Raw genomic sequence first — 23,425 nt, 5'->3', positions numbered from 1 at the left:
ATTGGAAATTTTATTTTTGTCTTACATGTTCCCATCAGGAGAAAATCGACTAAATCAACATTGAGCAAATATTTTAGACACGTGGAAGCATGTTAAGCCTAGTTCCAGGGAGGGGAATGGACTGTGCGTATATTTAGACGAATATGTGCGTTCCCTTCGAGAGGCCACTGTGGAAAACGAAGGTTTCGTATACATAAAGATTTAGCAGAACCTCTAAAACAAATGTAGCCAGAACGATAAATTTGTAGGTGTTGTAAGTTGGACGCTACAACCCGCCGAATGTGGTCCCTCAGATGAACTATGTGAAATACCAAATTACTGAATCTGACCAAATAAGATGATTTTGATGAATGGTAATATTTAGAAGGTAAATCGTAGGGCTACATACGAAAATAAGAGTTCTGGATAGTTACTGCAAATAAAGAAAATCCAATCAGACGATGGGCCCTCAGTTCACCAGTGCACAAAATTTACTTTAATGCTACAAATTGGAACTTGAGACTAAGTTTCTTTGGTATGGTTTTAATTTTAGCAGAAGTAGCCACAATGCTACCCTGAGAGTACAGGGTTTATATATTCTACTAGTACAGAATAAAAGCTCTAGTAAAGTGAGCCCTCGGGCCACACGTTTCAGAAAATAGTTATCATATTTAGAGACAAGGTGGAAGGTGTATTAATTTACACATAATAATATAAAAACGTAGTCATTTCGTAGTACAAACTTAAGTATCTGTGTGGTGTGTAAATATTTCCTTTCTTGAAATAAAACGGACTCATTTATGTGTGAACAAAATATTCGTATTAGGGTAACCACACATCAGAAAATTAATAGATAACTAGAAAAAGTGTCCCTACACAACCTATACCACGATTAAAAAAATTCAAGATAAAGTAGTACTGTTAAACATTTCTATAGATAGAGCATAATAAAAAAGTATACTGATAACAAAATCACCATGTATACAGGGCGATTTTTACTCAATCGTCGAATTCAACTCGGCTGGGCAGCGTCCGCCGGGAAGCTTCGCGATATTCTCACGTCCGAAATACCGCAGTGTCTTAAGAACTGTGCCACAGCGTACTGAAGGAGATAGCCGAAAGTGGGGATTGTCCACTGATCGGCCACATGCTGAGCAGGACGAGGTCGGTTTTAGAAATAAGATACTAACATTAGCCTAAGTTTTTACTAACATTTATGGATCACTGTTATCTATATATTTATTATTATGAATTAAATACTTTTTATTTTATTTTGTTTATTTAAGACTGACCAGTGTGTGTTGCCAGTGATGGTATACGGATATGATACGTGGTCGCTTACTATGGGCCTCATGAAGGCTCAAGGTCACCCAAAGGGCCATGGAGCGAGCTATGCTCGGAGTTTCCCTACATGATCGAATCAGAAATGAGGAGTTTCGTAGGAGAACCAAAGTGACTGACATAGCCCGCAGCATCGCTAAAATCAAGTGGCAGCTTGGGCTAGGCACATAGCTCGTTCTTGAGTGGCGACGACGAGCCGGAAGACGTGGCGTGGACCGACGATTTGGTGAAGGTCGCGGGAGGTACCTGGATGCGAGCGGCACAGGACCGGCCATTGTGGAAATCTTTGGGGGAGGCCTTTGACCAGCAGTGGACCTCTTTTGGCTGAAACGAACGAACGATTCACTGCTATTGATTAATGAATCGCGGCATTAATCGATTTTGTTGTATCACAGCTTTAAATCTATTCCGTATCACACAATGCGTAGGTACTTTAAATAAAATTATTTTTACGTCGTACCTATTTAATTAAAATAAAATCAATAGACTCGGATTTATCTCAAAATACCTCTTAGGCAATAGTACAGAATACCTACCTACTTATACTTTAGTTTTGAGTTTCCTAAAAAAATCGACAATGTGGTTAACATACACAAAATCATTACGGAGAATTTAAGAAGCAAGATATTTCTTTAAATACTTTATACAGCAAAAATATTTTAATACAATTTTAAACTGCAAATTTTGTACATAAAATGGTGTAAACTATTTTTATCAAACAATGAGTTGGGCGAGATATTTATCATGGAATTGGTTTTTAGCGTGTGTTCCGAGGGCTCACTTTACTAGAGCTTTTATTCTGTACCAGTAGAATATATAAACTCTGTACTCTCAGGGTAGCATTGTGGCTACTTCTGCTAAAATTAAAACCATACCAAAGAAACTTAGTCTCAAGTTCCAATTTGTAGCATTAAAGTAAATTTTGTGCACTGGCGAACTGAGGGCCCATCGTCTGATTGGATTTTCTTTATTTGCAGTAACTGTCCAGAGCTCTTATTTTCGTATGTAGCCCTACGATTTACCTTCTAAATATTACCATTCATCAAAATCATCTTATTTGGTCAGATTCAGTAATTTGGTATTTGACATAGTTCATCTGAGGGACCACATTCGGCGGGTTGTAGCGTCCAACTTACAACACCTACAAATTTATCATTCTGGCTACATTTGTTTTAGAGGTTCTGCTAAATCTTTAGGTATACGAAACCTTCGTTTTCCACAGTGGCCTCTCGAAGGGAACGCACATTAGACGAATCAATTGGAGCCACTTTTGACTCCTCATCACTCAAAAACTACTGTGCATTAACACTTCAAATTAGGCTCATGTGTTGAGACTTGCAAGATAAACATCAGCTTCAAATTTCATAAATATACCTCAAACGTTTCTTTAGGTTTTGACGTCCAAAAATCGACATTTTGACTGGACTATTTGGTTCTCCTGCGGATCTCCTCATTTCTGATTCGATCACGCAGGGAAACTCCGAGCATAGCCCGCTCCATCGCCCTTTGGGTGACCTTGAGCCTTCTTATGAGGCCCATAGAAAGTTAAATAAAACAAATCAATTTCGTTCACAAAATGAATATATTTATAAAAAGTCTAAACATTTTTTAAGAAATCATCGCAACTTACTTAATGTTGAACATTGAAACTAACACAGTCTTATTTATTATTTTACAAACAACGAAAATATATTTTTGGATGTAGAACGACGGTACACCAAAAAAAATGCACATTTCATAATATTACTATTAACCTAGGGAATACCATCGAAAAATAATTGGAGTTTGTGACTGTTATGAGTTTTTTATTTTATTTTACTTGTTTAACAATGTTGTGGAAAACATAACTCTCCTTCTGGCGCAGTCGGGTAAAAACATTGGCCCATGCTTCGAGCAGGTATCTAAAATACTTAAAAACCTTCCTCATGAATCTCTCTATCTAATATAAAAAACCGGATCAAAATCCGTTGCGTAGTTTAAAGATCAAAGCATACATAGGGACTGACAGCGGAAAGCGTCTTTGTTTTATACTATAGTGATTTCTGTTATTCTGATGTTTAAGATGAACAATAATACTGTAAAGTTTCATTAAAATCCGTTCAGTAGTTTTTAGGTGAAAGAGTAACAAACACAACAAAACTTTCGCATTTATAATATTAGTAGGATAGTAGGATTTCTTTCCATGGTATCCCCTAGGCTAAATTAATTACATTGGGTTAAAAAACATGAATTTACCGTGAATTTAACCAGTGATATGTCGAGATAAGATACAAGCAGGGTATTAACTACACAGGATTCTCACGCCCGTATTCACAAACGGTGCTTGCGTAAGTGAAGCAGGAAATCGAACGCACAGCGTTGAATTGAGCTCTGTGATAGATTCGTCACCTTGTGGGTCCACGCGCACTATGAGACCTCATAGTAATGTTTGTGAATACGGGCGTCATACTTCGAGGTATGTATGGTCACAGTTATTCTAGATTCACAAACATAAAAGAACAATATTTACAGAGTTGTGACGATGCAGCGATGACGTCACACGCCTAGGAGATCGTCTTCGCGCGTCTTGTTTTTGAGGTATCTGAAGATTTTCCTGAAACAAAAGTTAACTGTTTACTTGGAATTCAACTTCTTTTTTGTTGTCCAGTGGTTAGAACAAACAAAGAACACCACAAAATGACAAATTACTCCAATCGAATTTGATCTTAAAATATTCTGTATATTATGGTTTAAAATCGAGTGGAGAAATTTTATAATTTTGCATAGCCTATGTGCAATACTGCTGTTCGTTCCGATAGCTTGATTTAAGGTTGTTATTTGCGTAGCTAGTGAATTGAAACACAGACGCGATGACTTTGATTTGTATTATTGACTACTAACTTTTTAGTATCGACAACGAGTTTTATCACAGAATACATAATAGTAGCAACAGAAATTGCACTCCTTTGTGTAGGATCAGATGCCGACATTTTAACGGTAATAATAATAATGCAAAATATCCAACGCACATGGTGCATTCGAAATCGCACCTTACTACTACGCTCACAAGAGCGCATTTTTTTTGTGTTAAGAATTGATCTACGTCACCGCTCAAGCGTCAGGGTTGTATGAGCAAAGTAAAATAAATAAAAACTTAATTTTAAGAAGCATTTATTGTATTTACGATTAGAAAACTTTAATCTAGTGAAGTTTGTATAATCGTACTATCTCTGAAGTACCTATTAATAAACTTCAGTGTTGCGATAATTCGAAATTAAACAAACAGTTTTAAAAGGTGTAGTGTCGGAAAATAGACACGGTGAAGTAATGAAGTAAAGTTAATGTTTTTATTAGCTAAAATAATTTTTTTGCTATAGTTTTTTGTCATAAGTATTTCAAAATAATTTTTATTTAAAAAGTGTAGTTTTTTTTTTTATTATTTAAATCACTACAGTTAATTATTATTCCTAAATATTACAATTTTTCATTAAAGAAGAATAACAGTGCTGTTGGAACAATAAACCTTGATTGCGACGATAATCGACCGAGCGTGTATAGATACACGTGTGCAAACAGGCGCGTGGCGGCCCGGACTGATTTGCAACTTGAAGTTGTCGCGCGCTGTAGGTAATTATCTCGGCCGGCATAGGCGAGTGACGGAGGCCTGGTTTTATACAGGCGGTTAGGCGTTTTGTCAAAACTGCAATAAGTTACAGCAGCTGTTGCTTGTTAAAAATATATACAGGAAAAAAGTTGTGACTTCTGCGAGTGTTTGAGAAAGTGACCAAATTATTCGCGATGACATTTTGCGAAATCGCTAAAATACTATCATGTATTGTGTGCTTCAACTCACCACACAGTCCTCGGCACGTGGCCCCAGTCCCTCGGCAGGCCCGCCAGCGCGCGCTTGACCTCGTGCTCGGGCACGCGCACGTCGGACACGACGCGCGACACGCGCACGTCGCACGCGCGCGGCCAGGGCACCTCTCGCGCGTCCTCCACTACCAACTCTAATCGCATCGTGACCTCCCACACTGATCGGAGGGGAATGTTTGCCACCTGAAAAGATAATTTGATTAGCACTCATCATCATCATCTCAGCCATAGGACGTCCACTGCTGAACATAGGCCTCCCCCAATGCTTTCCATGTTACCCGGTTGGTAGCGGCCTGCGTCCAGCGCTTTCCCGCCACCTTTACGATGTCGTCGGTCCACCTTGTGGACGTCCCACGATTAGCATTATTCGAAAGAAAGACGATTTGGCACTAAATACAGAATGGTGCGTTTGGCGGAAAATTGAACTTGTAAGCGCTTAATTATTTATTAATAGGTAGTTACAGTGCATAGAATACCACACTTATAAGCAAAATGGCGATCGCTAAGCGATATGCGCTGTCACTGCTAAAAAAAATGAATGAAACACGTCACTATTAAAATTAGCAAAAGTGTTCTCGCCGAAAACTTATTCGCCATTTTGCTTAGCTCTTGCAGTAAACTGGCAGTCATTAAGCAACTTTAGTCTCTATTGCTCTCACCTTAAGCGCTAGCCGATCTCCATCCAGCGTGTAAGCTAGATGTAATCTAGCCTCATGCATCGCGCGGCCCCACCGTAGGGCCACCCGGGCCACACCGGCGCATCGCTTCAGTAGAGCGGCTCGTGAAGTAGTGACGTATTGTCGTTGTAATGAGGGTCCTTTTGCAACACTAGCCCCTAGCCAGAACGGTCATAGGCTTGACACATTCATGTCCCTCTAGTCTCTATTACGCTCACCTTTAGCGCCAGCCGATCGCCGTCTAATGTATAAGCTAGATGTAATCTAGCCTCATGCATCGCGCGGCCCCACCGTAGGGCCACCCGGGCCACACCGGCGCATCGCTTCAGTAGAGCGGCTCGTGAAGTAGTGACGTATTGTCGTTGTAATGAGGGTCCTTTTGCAACACTAGCCCCTAGCCAGAACGGTCATAGGCTTGACACATTCATGTCCCTCTAGTCTCTATTACGCTCACCTTTAGCGCCAGCCGATCGCCGTCTAATGTATAAGCTAGATGTAATCTAGCCTCATGCATCGCGCGGCCCCACCGTAGGGCCACCCGGGCCACACCGGCGCATCGCTTCAGTAGAGCGGCTCGTGAAGTAGTGACGTATTGTCGTTGTAATGAGGGTCCTTTTGCAACACTAGCCCCTAGCCAGAACGGTCATAGGCTTGACACATTCATGTCCCTCTAGTCTCTATTACGCTCACCTTTAGCGCCAGCCGATCGCCGTCTAATGTATAAGCTAGATGTAATCTAGCCTCATGCATCGCGCGGCCCCACCGTAGGGCCACGCGCGCCACGCCGGCGCACCGCTTCAGCAGAGCGGGCACGTCGCCCGCGGTGCGACAGCCGCGACTCGTGAAGTAGCGCATCGCTTCGCAAGCGAACCCGACGCATAGGGTCGCCACTGTGTTGTTTTTATCTGGAGAATAGAAATACAAAAAACTTTATTGACACACTAGCTTTCCGCCCGCGGCTTCGCCCGCGTGGAATTTTGTCTGTCACAGAAAAACTTTATCGCGCGCGTCCCTGTTTCAAAAACCGGGATAAAAACTATCCTATGTTCTTTCCCGGGACTCAAACTATCTCTATGCCAAATTTCATCAAAATCGGTTGCGAGGTTTAAGCGGGAAAGCGTAACAGACAGACAGACAGACAGACAGACAGACAGACAGACAGACAGAGTTACTTTCGCATTTATAATATTAGTTGGGATTTACAACAACAATACAACAAAAACGGATCGGTATTGGAGTTTTCTACCCTGCCTAGTATAAATAGAACTAGGTAAATAGGTACTACCACAGTAGTAGTCATCGACCAACAGATGGCGCTGACACATGAGTTACTATGGCATACACCGCCGCGCCTACAATCCTGCATCGCGGTATCGGAGTTTTTTACCCTGCCTAAAGCCCGGTCTGTGAGCATGACCCCAAGCTACCCATCCTTATAGCTCGCGCGTAATTATATTGCTGTCGCGACGGTGCGACGGGCGCCCGCAGTGAGTGTGCAGCTTGGGGTCATTGGACAAAATTCTACGTGCTCACAGACCAGACTATAGTATATAAGCTGGGTATGACTTGCCCCCCCTAGGCCAGAAGCTAGGTATGACTTGCCCCTCCCCCCTGGCCAGAAGCCGGGTATGACTTGCCCCCCCTAGGTTAGAAGCCGGGTATGACTTGCCCCCCCTAGGTTAGACCAGAAGCTGGGTATGACTTGCCCCCCCTAGGCCAGAAGCTGGGTATGACTTTGCCCCTCCTAGGCTAGGCCAGAAGCTGGGTATGACTTGCCCCCCCCCTTGGCCTGAAGCTGGGTATGACTTTGCCCCTCCTAGGCTAGGCCAGAAGCTGGGTATGACTTGCCCCCCCCCTTGGCCTGAAGCTGGGTATGACTTTGCCCCTCCTAGGCTAGGCCAGAAGCTGGGTATGACTTGCCCCCCCCTTGGCCTGAAGCTGGGTATGACTTTGCCCCTCCTAGGCTAGGCCAGAAGCTGGGTATGACTTGCCCCCCCCCTTGGCCTGAAGCTGGGTATGACTTTGCCCCTCCCCCCTGGCCAGAAGCCGGGTATGACTTGCCCCCCCTAGGCTAGACCAGAAGCTGGGTATGACTTGCCCCCCCTAAACTAGTCCAGAAGTTATTTTTTTTTTTTATTTTTTTTTAAATCCAACGGCAGAAGCTGTAGATCTTCAAATCAAGTTTCACAGCATGGCTACGTACCTTGGTGCGCAGTGTCGAGCGAAAGCGCGCGCACAGGCGTGTCGGCCCGCACGCGCGTTCTCGTCGCGTTGTCGTGTCGGTGCGCGAGGCGCGCGGTGAGGCGCAGGCGCGCGTGCAGCAAACGGAACGACCACGTGTCGATGCCGGACGCCTCCCACTCGCACTCGTGGCTCCTGGCACAACATAGAACTTTTATTTTTGCAAGTAGGCTTTTATAAAGCACTAGCTTTCCTGGAATTTTGTCTTTCATAAAAAAACCTTAACACGCGCGTTCCTGTTTCAAAAACCAGGATAAAAACTATCCTATGTCCTTTTCCGGGACTCGAACTATCTCTATGCCAAATTTCATCAAAATCGGTTCAGTGGTTTAAGCGTGAAAGAGAGACAGACAGACAGAGTTACTTTCGCATTTATAATTAATATTAGTATAGATTTTTACACGTCTCAGTATGTACGAGCACGATCGTACATCCTGCTGCACCGTCAGCATCGACCGCCGGGCGACCCATGAACCCTCAGCGTGCGCCGTCGGCACTCTACACCGACGGCACACTAACTTATAGATGTAAATGTGTACAAACAATAAACCATGTATAAATAGCATAACATAATACCAATAAAACAGATATCAACCGTCCGTCGTTGTGTCTCATTTCCCCCCGCTGCGGCCAAGACACCCTTAGCCGTCGCTATGATCAGTCCGGTGCACAGTGTGTTATGGGACTGTATAATCGGACATTCTCATTGATTTGATGAAACGTATAGAGCTCAGTTATACAAACATGATAGTAAAACTCCCGTTTGTAAATTCCAAGTAGTTTTCGCGGTATAAAAATTCAAAGTTACCTATTTTTTTACTTCAAAATTATGCAAAAATATTCTCACTCGTTAACTAATAACATTTAATTCAGAATTGTTATAATACTTCATAGAGCTCTTAAAACTACACGTAATAAGCGTATTAAGTGCTTCGTGAACGCATTCAGTTAATTAGGAAAAATGATTTTAGTGATTTTTGTTTTTATTTTTTTTCTCAATTATACCTTAATATATGCAAACATTTTTAATTGCAAGATATAGTCTGATATTTAATCTAATTGTATTAATAAAATCAGCTTTAAACTCCGTGATATATTTGAGAAAAAACATAAAACGTCTTAATAAAATTTTTACGCGTCTAGGGTCGACAATTTTGGAAGGAATAATTCATGTCTAAAAAGTTTCAAATCCTGCCTGTTATGTGCACAGTGTTGAAGGTTCTAAAAAGTCACATTCACATTGTTTTTAACCGACTTCAAAAAAAGGAGGAGGTTCTCAAGTCGAGTCTTTTTTCTTTTTTAACACTCTTATATTAACTTAAGTTGTATGTAAGTAACTAACTAAAAAAGTATGTAAACAAATCTAGGAAGTCGAATTTAGCCTACCTTTAATAATTTTCTCATCGATTTGAAACCTATGTAAATCGAATGTCAATACAATAATTTGGTACAATCGAGCTGATGATATTTAAACATCCAAAAGAAATATTGCTATTAAAAAGTGATGAGAAATTTACAATTCTATGTGGTGCATATTTTCAATTTGATTTTCCTCAAATACATCACGGAATTTAAAGCTGATTTTTTTTATACCATTAGATTAAATATGAGACTATGTCTTGCAATTAAAAATGTTTGCATATATTAAGGTATAATTGAGAAAAAAAATAAAAACAAAAATCACTAAAATCATTTTTCCTAATTAACTGAATGCGTTTACGAAGCACTTAATATGCTTATTACATGTAGTTTTAAGAGCTCTATGAAGTATTATAACAATTCTGAATTAAATGGTATTAGTTAACGAGTGAGAATATTTTTGTATAATTTTGAAGTTAAAAAATAGGTAACTTTGAATTTTTATACCGCGAAAACTACTTGGAATTTTCAAACGGGAGTTTTACTATCATGTTTGTATAACTGAGCTCTATACGGTTCATCAAATAAATGAGAATGTCCGATTATACAGTCTCATAACATACTGTGCGGTGAGTCTGCCGGGCTGGCAGCGGGTCCCCGCCGCCTACCTGCCGTCCTAACGCTGCTGCCCTGGGCGACCTGGGAGCAGCTTCCTTCCTACCAACCCTTATTATGTCTAAGTATATATTGTTAGGCAGGGCTAGGGCTCTAGGGACTTAGTGTCTTAGGGAATAGGGACTCTAGGCTCACTAGGGAGTTAGTTCCCTTCCTGACCGCACATCCCGGGCACGGGAGCGGTGCCTTACAATCACTGCCTCCCGCCCGTACACAGTATTACCCCTACCACTGCTTGGGACAATAAATAGGCCAGTGCTGAGAAGAAGCAGTGCATGAAACTGTCACTATTGTCACTCTCTCTTCAAGGGTTTACAGTCTATAATATAGTTGTTGTTTCAGCCAAATGACGTCCACTGCTGGACAAAGGCCTCCCCCAAGGTTTTCCACAATGAACGGTCCTGCGCTGCCCGCATCCAGGCTCTTCCCGCGACCTTTACCAGATCGTCGGTCCACCTAGTAGGAGGCCTGCCCACGCTACGTCTTCCAGCCCGTGGTCGCCACTCGAGAACTTTCCTGCCCCAACGGCCATCGTCTCTACGAGCTATGTGCCCCGCCCACTGCCACTTGATTTTAGCAATTCTGCGAGCTATGTCGGTTACTTTGGTTCTCCTGCGGATCTCCTCATTTCTGATTCGATCACGCAGGGAAACTCCGAGCATAACCCGCTCCATCGCCCTTTGGGTGACCTTGAGCCTTCTTATGAGGCCCATAGTATGCGACCACGTCTCAGATCCGTATACCATCACTGGCAACACGCATTGGTCAAATACTTTCGACTTGAGACACTGCGGTATTTCGGACGTGAGTATATGGCGAAGCTTCCCGAACGCTGCCCATCCGAGTTGGATTCGACGATTGACCTCTTTCTCGAAGTTGGACCTACCTAACTGGACTGTTTGTCCCAGGTATACATAATAGTCAACAACTTCGAGTGTAGTCTCCAACCTTCAGAGGAGTGGGTGCAACACTATAATATAGTGAAAATAGATAAAACAAAATTTTTCTTTAGGTTTTGAAGGGAATGAAAACTAAAAGGTCTTTATGTAAAGGATTTGAAAATCAGGTAAGTAAGAAATTAAATAATTTTGAGACTTTGTGATAGAACGAAGTTCACATGGGCAAAAGCTATTCACATAAATAAATAAGAGGCAGATGAATGTGACTGTTTTTTCCCGCCACATTTCAGCCGTATCCGACGACTTTTCCCGAAGGACTATAGGACTATATTTGGGCTGGTATAATTGCCCTGAAAAAAGGCCCAAAAGGCATTAAAAGCACTTGAATTAACCCGGCGCCAATGACGTGAAAATAATTGCAAAGACTATGACCCCGGGTCATATTGACCCATTCTTCATCGATAATTTTTCAGGAAATCGAACAAGTAATCTTAATTTTAATTACTATCTATATTTATAGGGTTCTTTACTGAGCTAATAAAACAAAAATAAAACTGATACATAATATAAATCCTTTTTTTATGAATTTTTGAACAAAACATGAAAAAATCATGTGTAAAAACACAATGAGTCTATATTTTTTGTTTTTTTTAAAGATTTTTAGACGACTCTTCTAGCAGCGCTTCATTATTACTGGGTCATTCAACAAAGACATTTTGACTAAAACTTAAAAAAGAACAACATAAGCTAGCACTAAACACAAAATAAGCGAATAAAAGTAAGCCACAAAATCACCGCCCCACCGATGACGCCGGGTCATAATGACCCGTTTTAATTTGAAGCCTGTGTATCTCGCTACGCAAGCGCAGTTACACTGAGTTAACTAACGGAATGGACTTAGGGAGGTTGTATCTCCAGCTATACGAACGCTCGAACCACAAAATGGACGCAAAAAAAAATTATGAACGTTTGAAAATGCCTCGGGTCAATATGACCGAGCGTCATTGACGCCGGGTTAAATCCACTCACCCCATAAACGGCAGCATATCGATCTTAGCAACCACGTTGACACTCGAGTCGCATTCCGACATGACGTTAGAGTTCTTTTCGTTAACAGATTCCGGCTGCCACTCCAGTTTAGCCGATCGACTCTTACTACTCGAGAGAGTATGCGATTCCGTCGTGGTCACACTGCTCGCTTCGCGCATTTCATTATGGTTCTTACTGCTAGTGAAAGAGCTCACGATATCGGGACTTTTGCTTTGTACATCTGTCAACGATACGGTGTTAGGGGCAGTCGAACTATCCGACCTGCTTAGAGCCTGAATTATTTGCTTGTTCAACGCTTCCTGGTCTATTTCTGGGTGGATATCGTATTTGGTCAGCAATTGCTGCACAGTCACAGACGTTCCGGGCTTCTTGGATTTAGGACTTTTAGATTTGCGCGGTGAACGCTTATGCTCTTTGGGCGACGCGTTTTTACTGTCCGAAGAATCATCGACATCCATCGCAGACTTCGAGCGAACATTCTCGTCCTTCTCAGCGGTCAATTTCTCGGGCGACACGTCTTTGCGACTCGCATATTTCGGACTGTTAGACATTTTCTGCATCTTCGTTATCGGTTTCGGTGTTACGTCCAAACTGGACAACGCCGAAAACTTGTGCTTTTCTTTTTTGGTGGGGCTGTAGTTTCTTTTCTTGGCTTTGGTACTCATTTTGACGGGCTCAACCATTTCGTCGTTCGATGTTAAGTCAGAATCGACCTTTTCCGATAGAACCACGTCAGGTTCGTCGTTATGGTATATGACTTTAACGGGGGAATTCCCTTGAGCGTTGTTTGTCGACGAAGACTCTGCTGTGACCATGTCTAGGTCCACATCGAAAGCGTTGTGCGCTAGCGCATCGTCTACGAGCGTTAGAGATGAGCTCGCTTCGAGCAACTCCTTATTTCCTTTCATCGCGATGAGCGTGTTCACTTTAGTGTCTTTAAGCTCGCACACGCGTACCGAAACAGACTCGTCAACTGACGCGGGTTTGCTTGCGTTAGATAGAAGACTTTGAGCGTCGGATTTATCGGGAACCGAATCTCCAGACGGCTGCATCGAATGCGTCACCGTAACGTTTCCAACGAATTGCGTGTTCTTCTTTTCTAAACTGTCGACCTCTTTCGGACTGTGCACCGACTGGCTGTCAGCGCAGATGGTATCGTTCGATTTGTGCGGATTATATCTATGTACGTGTGAATAGTCAATCGGAGCTAATAGTATGTTATTCAGCGGGTTATAATGGTCGAAGACGATGACTCTGTCTTGTACCGGCGGACTGGGAGTGGCACGTTTCGGCCGGAAAGATATTTCTTGGGGCATTTCTACATCGGATAATTTCGCAGGGCTCTTATAGCTTCTGCTATCCATTGAGAATGCTGACGCTTTGGCCAGCTCATATCCGGATTCAGTTACCGAAGTCAGTTCTGTGTCCAAATCAATCTGGCTGGAAGTGATAAGGTTGGCTTGTATTTGAGTGCTGCAAGTGGACGGTTCTCTCTTCAGACTCTCAGGCGTCGGCGCTTGGAAAGCCACTGAATCCACATTAGGCTTGACTAAATCGTGCATAAGTGCTTTAATTTCATCAGAGACGTCCTTCAAGTAACTGGGAATAACTTTGGATTTATTCTCCTTCATGTACGACGTCTCTCCGAACGCGGTCTTTTTCAGCGGCGAGCCTTTTATATCGGATTTGATGCTCGTTTCGCTCGCGGATTCGTCTTCGAATTGCAGTTTCTTGACCACTTCGTTGCTCACTCGCACTGCCTTCTTGGGTAGGCTGACTTCCTCAGGCGTGTCTGATGTGTCTATGCTTTCGTCGATTTCAATAGACCGCTGCAACGCCGCTTGAGCCATAGAGATTTTGTTTAGCAAGTCTTCTCTGCTTATGACAATTGAAAGTCTATTAGGAGCGACACTCAGGCGACGTGGTTCGTTCACCTCCTTTTCGACTGGTTTTTCAGGAGATTGCCGATTAGATTTATCAGTGAGATCCGAGAGCATTTCGAGCAATTCATTTGTATCGTTGGCATCTTTGAAACTTTTCCCGCCTTTCGACATTTCAAACTTGTCCTGGCTTTCCGATTTGTCGAGCAATTTGTCGTCTACATCCGAACTGACTACTTTTTCGTAAATTCTGTTCGCGGGTGGATTTTTCACGCCGACTAGACTTTTTAGCTCGTCTAACTTCTTAGGCAGATCTGCGGAAACTTGAGCATCAATGTCTTCTTTGTATTCCAACGATAGAGGCGAATGTTGGATTTTTGGCACTTCATCGTTCCATGTAATACTTTTGTTAGGTTTTTGGTCGTCGGTTTTGCTTGTTTGCGTCTCGCTCTCGCAGTCTCTTATGATGTAGATCAGACCATCACTCGAAGTGGTATTGTTGTCTTCTTCTACTGCTTCTGATATTATATCAGCTGGTTGTGTTCTTGTTACAGCTCTTTCTTCTTTAGGATCATTACTAAAGACGCTCTTGCTTCTCTCTGGCAGCACTTCTTGTCTCTGCTCAGGTATAAATTGGACATCAGAAATGTTTTTCGATTCATTATCTGTGCTTTCTTCTTCAGTGTTGCCCTGGTTATCATCACTAACAAGGTTTTCGTTGTTTGCATCGTACGTGATTGATTTACGTTTTTCCATAGCATTATTTACTATTAAAACATTACCTAACGTATTTATAACTGACATATTGGCCTTATTTTCAACAAAATCCTTTGAAATCACTTTGGCAGCGACATCATAAACTGATTTTCTTTTATCATCTTGCACTTTGTTCTTTTCGCTTAACATTACATTCGAAGGCATATCTTGTACAATAGATACATTCCTAAGCGCATCTATGAAATTATCGACATTATCACTATGTGTTAGGGTTTTATTTGACTTGTGCTCATTGCTTGCCTGCATTTCATCTTCACAATCTCTGATAATGTTTATGAAACCGTCCTTCGAATTTATTTGATCTAGCACAGGTTTATCAGAAGTTAATACATCTGCAAGCTGAGTTCTGTTAATAGACTTATTTCCTACTGTATTATTAGAAGCAGTATTAGCAGTACTACTCTCTGGTATAGTTTCTTGTCTCTGGTCTGGTACTGGCACAGAATTATGTTCATCATCATCTTCACGATTGTCTTTGCTTTTGCAAGCCTCAGTATTAGCGTTCATAGACTTCCTTTTTTCAGCATTATTGACAATCAATACATTCACTAGCACTGACTGTGTGACTGACATATTAAATTTATCTGCAGCTATATTGTCTAGATTCTGTTTAGGGGGCACTGTATGGGCAATAGAAATATTTGCATTGTCACTGTGAACCATGGATTCGTTCTTTTCGTGATTTATACTTTTATTTGCCATTATATTTGGAGGTATCACTTGAGTAAACGAAATATTGTCATCGTCAAAAACTATAGTTCGCCTCTTTTCATTCTGTGTTGTGCCTTCATTATTTGGAATTATATTTGGTGGTACAGCTTGAGTGAAAGAAATATTGCTGGCTACGTCATCAAATACAATAGTGCGCCTCTTTTCATCTGGTTTTTTTGCTCCATCATTTGCCATAATATTCGGTGGTATAACTTGAGTAAACGAAATATTGCCTGCCATATCGTCAAAAACTATAGTCCGCCTCTTTTCATTTTGTATTTTGCCTTCATTATTTGGAATTATATTTGGTGGTACAGCTTGAGTGAAAGAAATATTGCTGGCTACGTCATCAAATACTATAGTCCGCCTTTTTTCATCGGGTTTTTTTGCTCCATCATTTGCCATAATATTCGGTGGTATCACTTGAGTAAACGAAATATCGTCTGCTTTATCATCAAAAACTATAGTGCGCCTCTTTTCATTTTGTATTTGGCCTCCATCATTTGCTATTATATTCGGTGCTATAGCTTGCGTGAAAGAAATATTGCTTGCTACGTCATCAAATATACTTGGATTCTTTTCATTTTGTATTTTTCCTTCATTATTTGGAATTATATTCGGTGGTAAAGCTTGAGTGAAAGAAATATGGCTCAATACGTCATCGTTAATTGTTCTACTCTTCTCATCTTCAATTTTGCATTTTTCATTAAATATTATATTCGCTGGTAAAGCCTGCGTCATGGAAATATTGCCTGCAATATCGTCATAGACCATGGTCCTCCTCTTTTCTTCTTTGATTTTATTTACCATTATATTTGGCGGGATAGCTTGAGTGAAAGATATATTCCCAGCTAGTTCATCGTATACTATACTTTTTCGTCTCTGATCCTCTACTTTGGACTGTTCGTTACACACTATCCTCGATGGTATCGCTTGGGTAATAGAAATATTGCCCGAAAGATCATCGTATACCGTAGTTTTTTCCTTCTCATCATACGTTTTTACGTTTTCACTAAACATAATATTCTGCGGTATAGCTTGCGTGAAAGAAATATCGCCTGCGATGTCAGCGTATACCATCGTCCTACTTTTATCGTCTTTTATTCTTTGTTCGTTTAAAATTATATTCGCTGGTACCGCTTGCGTAATAGAAATATTGCCCGCAATATCGTCGTAGATCGTTCTTCTTTTTTCACTTGTTTTCTCATTGATCATTATATTTGCTGGTATACCTTGGGTGATAGAGATATTTCCTGCTACGTCATCATATACCACTGTTCTTCTTCTTTCCTCAAGCTTGGTATGTTCATTAAATACAATTTTCGCTGGGACAGCTTGGGTTATAGAAATATTGCCTTCGATATCGTCGTAAAGCATAGTCCGACGTCTTTGACCCTCTGCTTTTTGTTCGTTAAACACTATTTTTGCTGGTACAGCTTGGGTTATAGAAATATTGCCTTCATTGTCATTGTAGACCATAGTCCTTCGTCTGTCATGTTCCACTTTGTCATCATTCAACATGATGTTCGCTGGTACAGCTTGGGTGACAGATATATCTCCTAGGTCATCATATACTAGAGTTCTACTCCTCTCATGCGCCAGACTTGATTCATTCCGCATCATGCCTTGAGTAGACTTAAAGTTCGGTAAATCATCATTCACATTCAACACAATCGTCTTTCTCTGGTGCGTTTTAGCTTCTTTAGGAACTGTTTCACTCGTACATTCTTTAAGAATTTTGTCTGCCTCTTTATCAGACTGTATAGTCAACCTTTTACCATCGAACACTAGAATTTTATCTGAATTCTCATTTACAGCAAAATTGATAGATTCCTTTGGAGTTATGTAAGGGTTAAGGGCAATATTCTCTTTGTCGGCGACCCAATCGTTACTGATACTGGCTTTCTTATCAAGCGCCGAACTGAGGTTTTGAGACACATGTTGGACTTTTGGACTGTGTATTGTATCCGTGATAGACATATCATCATCGTCTTGCTTGATCGTCACGTGAGTCGCGTCCAAATCCATTTCTATGTATTCCGAAAGGCTTCTTCTGCCCATTAACGGACACACGCCGATACTCCTGGCTCTCTTCAAATCGTTCTGAATCTCATCCAAATCGTCTTTAGCGTTTCCAATCGTCTGAACAGCTGAGAAATTGACGTCGATACGTCCAGACATCTCTCCCATCGTGGGCATGGCTAGGTCATCGCCGAAAAGTTTGCTTTGGTGGTCTGTAAATTCGCTCATTTCGAAGTTTTGATTAGGCGCTGGCAGTTTTCTGTCGTCTGTCGAGAATGAGGCGTGCTGTGAGAAGTTGACATTATTGATGGAGTCGCTTATGTGTGCGGAGTGCGTGTCAATGGTGGCACCGAAGTCAACCGCCTCCTCTTCCTGGAATTGTTTATCGAATATCCTAGTGCCGATGTGGCCGATGGACCGCGGCACGTTGGCTCCAGATTCGTTGCCCGACGATTCGAGCGATTTGTTATGCTCCTCGTACAAATTCTTCCACGTCGTCGTCGCTTCGTTTGTTACGAATTCTCTGAAAGCAAAAAAGAATATGTTTACAATATCTACACATGAAACGAAAAAGCCTCTTTTTTTCTGTGGACAAGTATCTTCTGAGGACAGTGTCCTCTGTACACAAGCGTCCTCTGAGGACAGTGGCGTCTGTGGACAAGCGTCCTCTGTGGACAAGCGGCGTCCTCTGTGGACAAGCGTCCTCTGTGCACAAGCGTCATCTGAGGGCAGTGGCCTCTTTGGACAAGCGTCCTCTGAGGACAGTTCCCTATCTGGACAGTTCCCTCTGTGCACAAGCGTCCTCTGAGGACAGTGGCCTCTGTGGACAAGTGTCCTCTGAGGACAGTTCCCTCTGTGGACGAGCGTCCTCCGAGGAGAGTGCCCTCTGTATACAATCGTCTTTTGAGGACAGTGCTCTCTTGTGACCAGCGTCCTCTGAAGATAGTGACCTCTGTGGACGAGCGTCCTCTAAGGACAGTGCCCTCTGTGGACAAGCGTCTTCTGAGGACAGTGCCCTCTGTGGCCAAGCGACGTCTAAGGACGGTCCCCTCTGTGGACGAGCGTCCTCCGAGGACAGTGCCCTCTGAAGACAAGCGCCCTCCGAGGACAGTGCTCTTTGGACAAGCGTCCTCTAAGGACAGTGCCCTCTGTGGACAAGCGTCCTCTAAGGACAGTGCCCTCTGTGGACAAGCGTCCTCTAAGGACAGAGCCCTCTGTGGACAAGTGTCCTCTGAGGACAATTCCCTCTGTGGACAAGCTTCCTCCGAGGAGAGTGCCCTCTTTGGACAAGCGTCCTCTCAGGACAGTGCCCTCTGTAGACAGTGCCCTCTGTGGACAAGCGTCCTCTGTGGACAAGCGACCTCCGAGGATAGTGCCCTCTGTGTACGTACAAGCATCTACTGAGGACAGTGCCCTCTGTGCACAAGCGTCCTCTAAGGACAGTGCCCTCTGTGGAAAAGCGTCCTATGTATTCGCCAACTTACGCGACTCCAGTCCGCCGGGAGAAGCTGACTCGGCGGCTCTTGGCGGTGTCTGTGGGCGTCGCCACGTTGAACTCCAGCTCCGAGAATGGCGTCCGCGGCGGCCGCTGACTCTTGAGGATCGACGACCTGCGCTTGCGTCTGTGGTGGAGAAAAGAACGGGCGTTAGTGCTTTTGTAATAAAAGTGGAATGACGATTCCACCTTCACCTTAGGCCCGGTTTCCACCAACCGGAGCGGAGCAGAGCGGAGAGGTGTCGGGCGGACGATTTTTTCTATATATAGAATTTGACAGCGGCGGCGGTGCGGCGTGGAGCGGCAAATGGAAGTGGATATGACATCAGTGGGCCTAATGGAAGTGGATATGACATCAGTGGGCCTAATGGAAGTGGATATGACATCAGTGGGCCTAGAACTCTAGACCATTGGTTCCCAAACTAATTTAAGTCGCTCACCCTTTCGACAATACAAAAAATTCCCCCCCCCCCCCCCTTTATTAGTCGTATCGAGCAGTCTGGAATGCACTCAGCGGTCGCAAGTTTTTATAAATACACAGATGGCCCCGTGCACATTACAATCGCAAACCAGTCGAAAAGTGCTCCAAAGGTATTTTTTTGTGGAGTTTTGACGAATTCTATTATTTATCAATTTGATGAAAAATGAAACTTATCTATGGGGGGCTGATTGGGTATTTGAAACACTTCTCCTCTCTGCTCCAACTAGGTAGAAACTAAGCCTTATGGCCTATAGTGATGGATATATAATAGTTGTAGGTAATAATACACTCAACATCAAATAAACCGCACCTTCCGTTCCGCGACGCGAACTTTAAAGATTTTCTTCTGACACAATTATGGTACCCCAACAATATTGGTGTTATTTGAAAGCCCAATAAATATCCTTAAAGAAAAATACATTTCATTTCTAAATAAATGATTAACATATACCATAAATGTGACTTGAAAATAGACCTCACTTTGGGCTCACCTCTGGGATCAATTAGACCAATTTTTATGGTTATAAAACCAAATAAAGATCTCACGTGTCCTCTTTAACAGATGGATAGCGATTAATCCCAACATAACAGTTTTATAGTCATAAAAAATGGCTATAGCGTAACTACCTATTTTTTGAAGAAGTGACTCTGAATCCTTGTAAAGACACATTTTTGGGGTAAAAACCTTTCCTTTAATGAAATGAAGTTTAGAACTAGGCTTTCAAATGGTACCAATGTTGGTGGGAAGTGGGGATGCATACGTTTGATAAGTTCTTGTCGCGGGAGGTGCGATTTATTTGATGCCGAGTGTAGTTGTTGATAAAAAAAATTAGGATATTATTCTCTCCTTTTTACAAATGCTTTATTGGTTAAAACTTAAGCGACACATAATATTATGTTGGCTATGTAGAGTGAAGTAGAAAAGAAGTAAATTAAAAACTTTAATTCTCTACGATACAGTATCTCGCTAAGGTTTTAATAACTAGATTTGCACATGACCACTCTCTTGCTGGGCCACTGCTCTTACATCTGAGCTACTAATGTCAAAAAATTATTTAATCATGGGCGTATACAGGAGAGCAAGAAGGGCCCTTGGAAATCACTTTGGAAGAGCTAAGTCAAACAGTCTGACCTAAAAAATATGACTTGCCTAGGACAAAAGCTGGATATGAAGCTGGGTATTATAATTATTTTGATGGAAAATACAAAATATATAATATTTATATTTAAGTTCTTACAGAACTCTTCTTGTTGACTCCTGGACAAGAAGAGAAAACGAGGTAGACCATTTAGATTACGGATTGACGACGTCAAAGTCATAGCAACCATGGTTAGGGTTGCCAGGTCCAAAAACACAAAAGCCGGACTCTGTGCTTCATTTGGCCGGACATTTAACCCTAAAAGCCGGACGTGTGACCAGGGGGGGGGGGTGCATTCAGTGTCATAGCTTCAGAGTGAGTACCTACTATCACATCGGTTGGCCGGACACCGTTTATTTTGGCCGGACACGCAATCAAAAAGCCTAACTATGTCCGGCTTTATCCGGACGCCTGGCAACCCTAACCATGGTTAAGAATAGCCAAAATTAAGTGACAACCAGAAGGAGTCAATGCATGCTTAATAATTTGTGTGTAAAGTATAAAATTGTAAATGACAAAATTTTAATAATACTGTCTAAATAAAACTGTTATTAATAAAATATGTGTAACTAAAGTTCACATAAGGTCAAGTAAGAATAAGTTCAAGATGCATACAATAGCATAGGGTCTAGGATCTAAGGGTCTAGGTAAACAATACAATGATCAAAAGTACATTAACATAATAAAAAGATTACAACTTTTATTGCATTAGTAGATCATGTTTAATGCACGTTTTTCCATGATTATGTTTATGTATGTTATGTTTTTAACATTTTACTAAGGAATTGACTAAGAAAGAAAGATAAACAAGCGCTTTCAAGGAAACAAACTCACGTTGCTGCCGCCGCCTCTGAAGTTCTATTACTTTGAGTGTCATCCATTTTAACCGAAATAACACACACACGATTAAGACACTAGATTATTTCAGCATAATTGCAGAATAGTTCGTAATTAAAATTAAATTGGAAACGAATCAAAGCTCAAACAAAACATCGCAAACAAACGGGCGAAACGTTCAAAATTTGATTTGACAGTTCTCAATTTTTTAAACCGGTCTATTTCTGGCTTTGGGAAAATGATGAAGTTTGAACAAGATGGCAAGAAAGAAACGTTTTGTTCTTACCAGAAATATTTTAAATTATTACATAAATAATTTAAACATATTTTTTAAATTACTTAAATAAGTGATTTTTATTACTTTTATTTAAGTAATGCGCTTAAATTTTTAAAGCTGGAAATGCTTAGCAGGTAAACGTTTTAAAGCATAACTTTACACACAAATAAATCACCATGATTAAATATTATTGCTAATTAATTTATTTAAATATCAACAACATTATAAGAACATACTTACAGCACGCACACAACTCCTAAAGCAGTAAAAGTAAGCAAAGTTGTGTAAATAGAACAAATCGCTAGCCAAATGAGAATAACTGCATAGTCTTCTACACTCACTGCTCCAGACATTACAAATCACGCAAATTTTAATCGTTCTACATTGCTTTCTGTATTTATTTTATAATAAAAATAATATAAAATCACCAAAATTTTGCTCTCTAAAATGTCATTTTCTCTCAAAGAAGATTGTCAAAATAAATTATTCTTTTAATTTGTCATAGTGACTTGTTACAAAGAGGAAAACAGGAATGAGGTTCTCTTTTTTCGGAGTATTTGGGTCACATTATTATAAAAAAAAATGCAATAATAATATTAAAATAACTTTATTTTTAGTCATAATCCATTTCTGATGAGCTCATGTAGGATGTGGTTGTAGTAAATGATGAAACAGAAGAATTGGGTTCCCGTCTGAAATTAAACAAGTGAAGTTACAGTGATGATAAATAAATACCCAAGTACCTTTTCATAAACGCGCAAAATAAGCATATACGCGCAGTTTATATGCTTATTTTATGAACGCTAAGACAAAATAAATAATATTATTTACGTGGCTTGCCACGTAAATAATAAATTAGGAAAAGTGTCATTAGTATAAATCTTCGGAGAAAATCGTTAGATTTTAATGGACTTTTACTTTAAGTAGAAGACGCAAACCTGCGTGTTGTTTTTCGTCTTCTCCTCGTCTTGCGAACTGCATCTTTTCTGTACTTTTTATCATCATTACGCTTTTGATTCTTTTTGTTTCGGGAAGGTGTCCGGTCGCTATCTGTCGTACGCATGGTTTCGTCATCTTCACGGCGGTTCTCGGCCTGGCGCTTTCGACGATCTTTATATACTTCGCAAGAGTCTTTAGGGACAACTTTCCAGGCACCTTTGCCCTCAGCTCTTTGACTTTTCTGTAAATTTAAACGTAATACGACCACATAATGAGCTGACTTAGACCCTTTCCTGCTTGCCAAACATTACTATAAACATACTAACGTGAACACGAAGAACTTCATTAATGTTTTCAATGTCCAAAATTGAAACACATTGCGTACATCCCAAAGAGCTGTTAGATTTATAATGTCTCTTATTAACTTTGTGTCTATAAGTACTTTTAGTAGTTTTCAAACGACGCGTTGAAGAACGCATTACCCTGATATTTTTAAATTAAATTTACATAGAAAACATTTATTAAAGTTTTATTTACACCAGTTAGAGCTATTTGTTTTTGTGTCAATGTCTAAAAGTGTTAATCACAGAGTTTTTCCATTTTTTCGATTCTTCTTTTTCATACCTCTTTTTAACTTTTTAACAAAAGCCACCTATCTAGGTGGCGCTCAATAACAATCTCTTTTCAATATTTTCAAATTAAAAAATAATGCAATTAAGTTAAAAAAACATGCTAATTATAAAAAGGTAATAGGCTAAATATCTACTGCACATTAAAATTAATTTTAAATC

The 23,425-nt window shown here is 41.1% G+C and overlaps 2 protein-coding genes and 1 long non-coding RNA gene across 3 annotated transcripts; all 3 read right to left on the bottom strand.

Annotated features, from left to right (window-relative positions):
• Positions 1–2,883: 2,883 nt before the first annotated feature.
• Positions 2,884–5,896, bottom strand: LOC135085835 (uncharacterized). The gene is made up of 3 exons (XM_063980621.1): positions 5,835–5,896; positions 5,153–5,358; positions 2,884–3,913 (listed from the first exon to the last, which is right to left on the bottom strand). The coding sequence occupies exons 1-3, from the start codon at positions 5,892–5,894 to the stop codon at positions 3,856–3,858; spliced, it is 324 nt and encodes a 107-aa protein (XP_063836691.1). The 5' UTR covers positions 5,895–5,896; the 3' UTR covers positions 2,884–3,855.
• Positions 5,897–5,941: 45 nt separating this feature from the next.
• LOC135085866 (uncharacterized) lies at positions 5,942–21,617 on the bottom strand. Its single transcript, XM_063980650.1, has 6 exons — positions 21,416–21,617; positions 18,951–19,088; positions 12,056–17,989; positions 8,056–8,228; positions 6,543–6,757; positions 5,942–6,010 (listed from the first exon to the last, which is right to left on the bottom strand). Exons 1-6 carry the CDS (start codon positions 21,460–21,462, stop codon positions 5,942–5,944), a joined length of 6,576 nt encoding a protein of 2,191 aa, XP_063836720.1. The 5' UTR covers positions 21,463–21,617.
• Positions 21,618–22,286: 669 nt separating this feature from the next.
• Positions 22,287–23,187, bottom strand: LOC135086168 (uncharacterized). The gene is made up of 3 exons (XR_010260312.1): positions 22,961–23,187; positions 22,634–22,875; positions 22,287–22,387 (listed from the first exon to the last, which is right to left on the bottom strand). It is a non-coding gene; the product is annotated as an uncharacterized LOC135086168 (long non-coding RNA).
• Positions 23,188–23,425: the final 238 nt, after the last annotated feature.

The sequence above is a fragment of the Ostrinia nubilalis genome, chromosome 30 (assembly GCF_963855985.1).
Source record: "Ostrinia nubilalis chromosome 30, ilOstNubi1.1, whole genome shotgun sequence".
Taxonomy (NCBI): Eukaryota; Metazoa; Arthropoda; class Insecta; order Lepidoptera; family Crambidae; genus Ostrinia; species Ostrinia nubilalis.
Note: the sequence above shows the minus strand (reverse complement) of the source record. Positions and strands in the feature narration are given on the sequence as shown.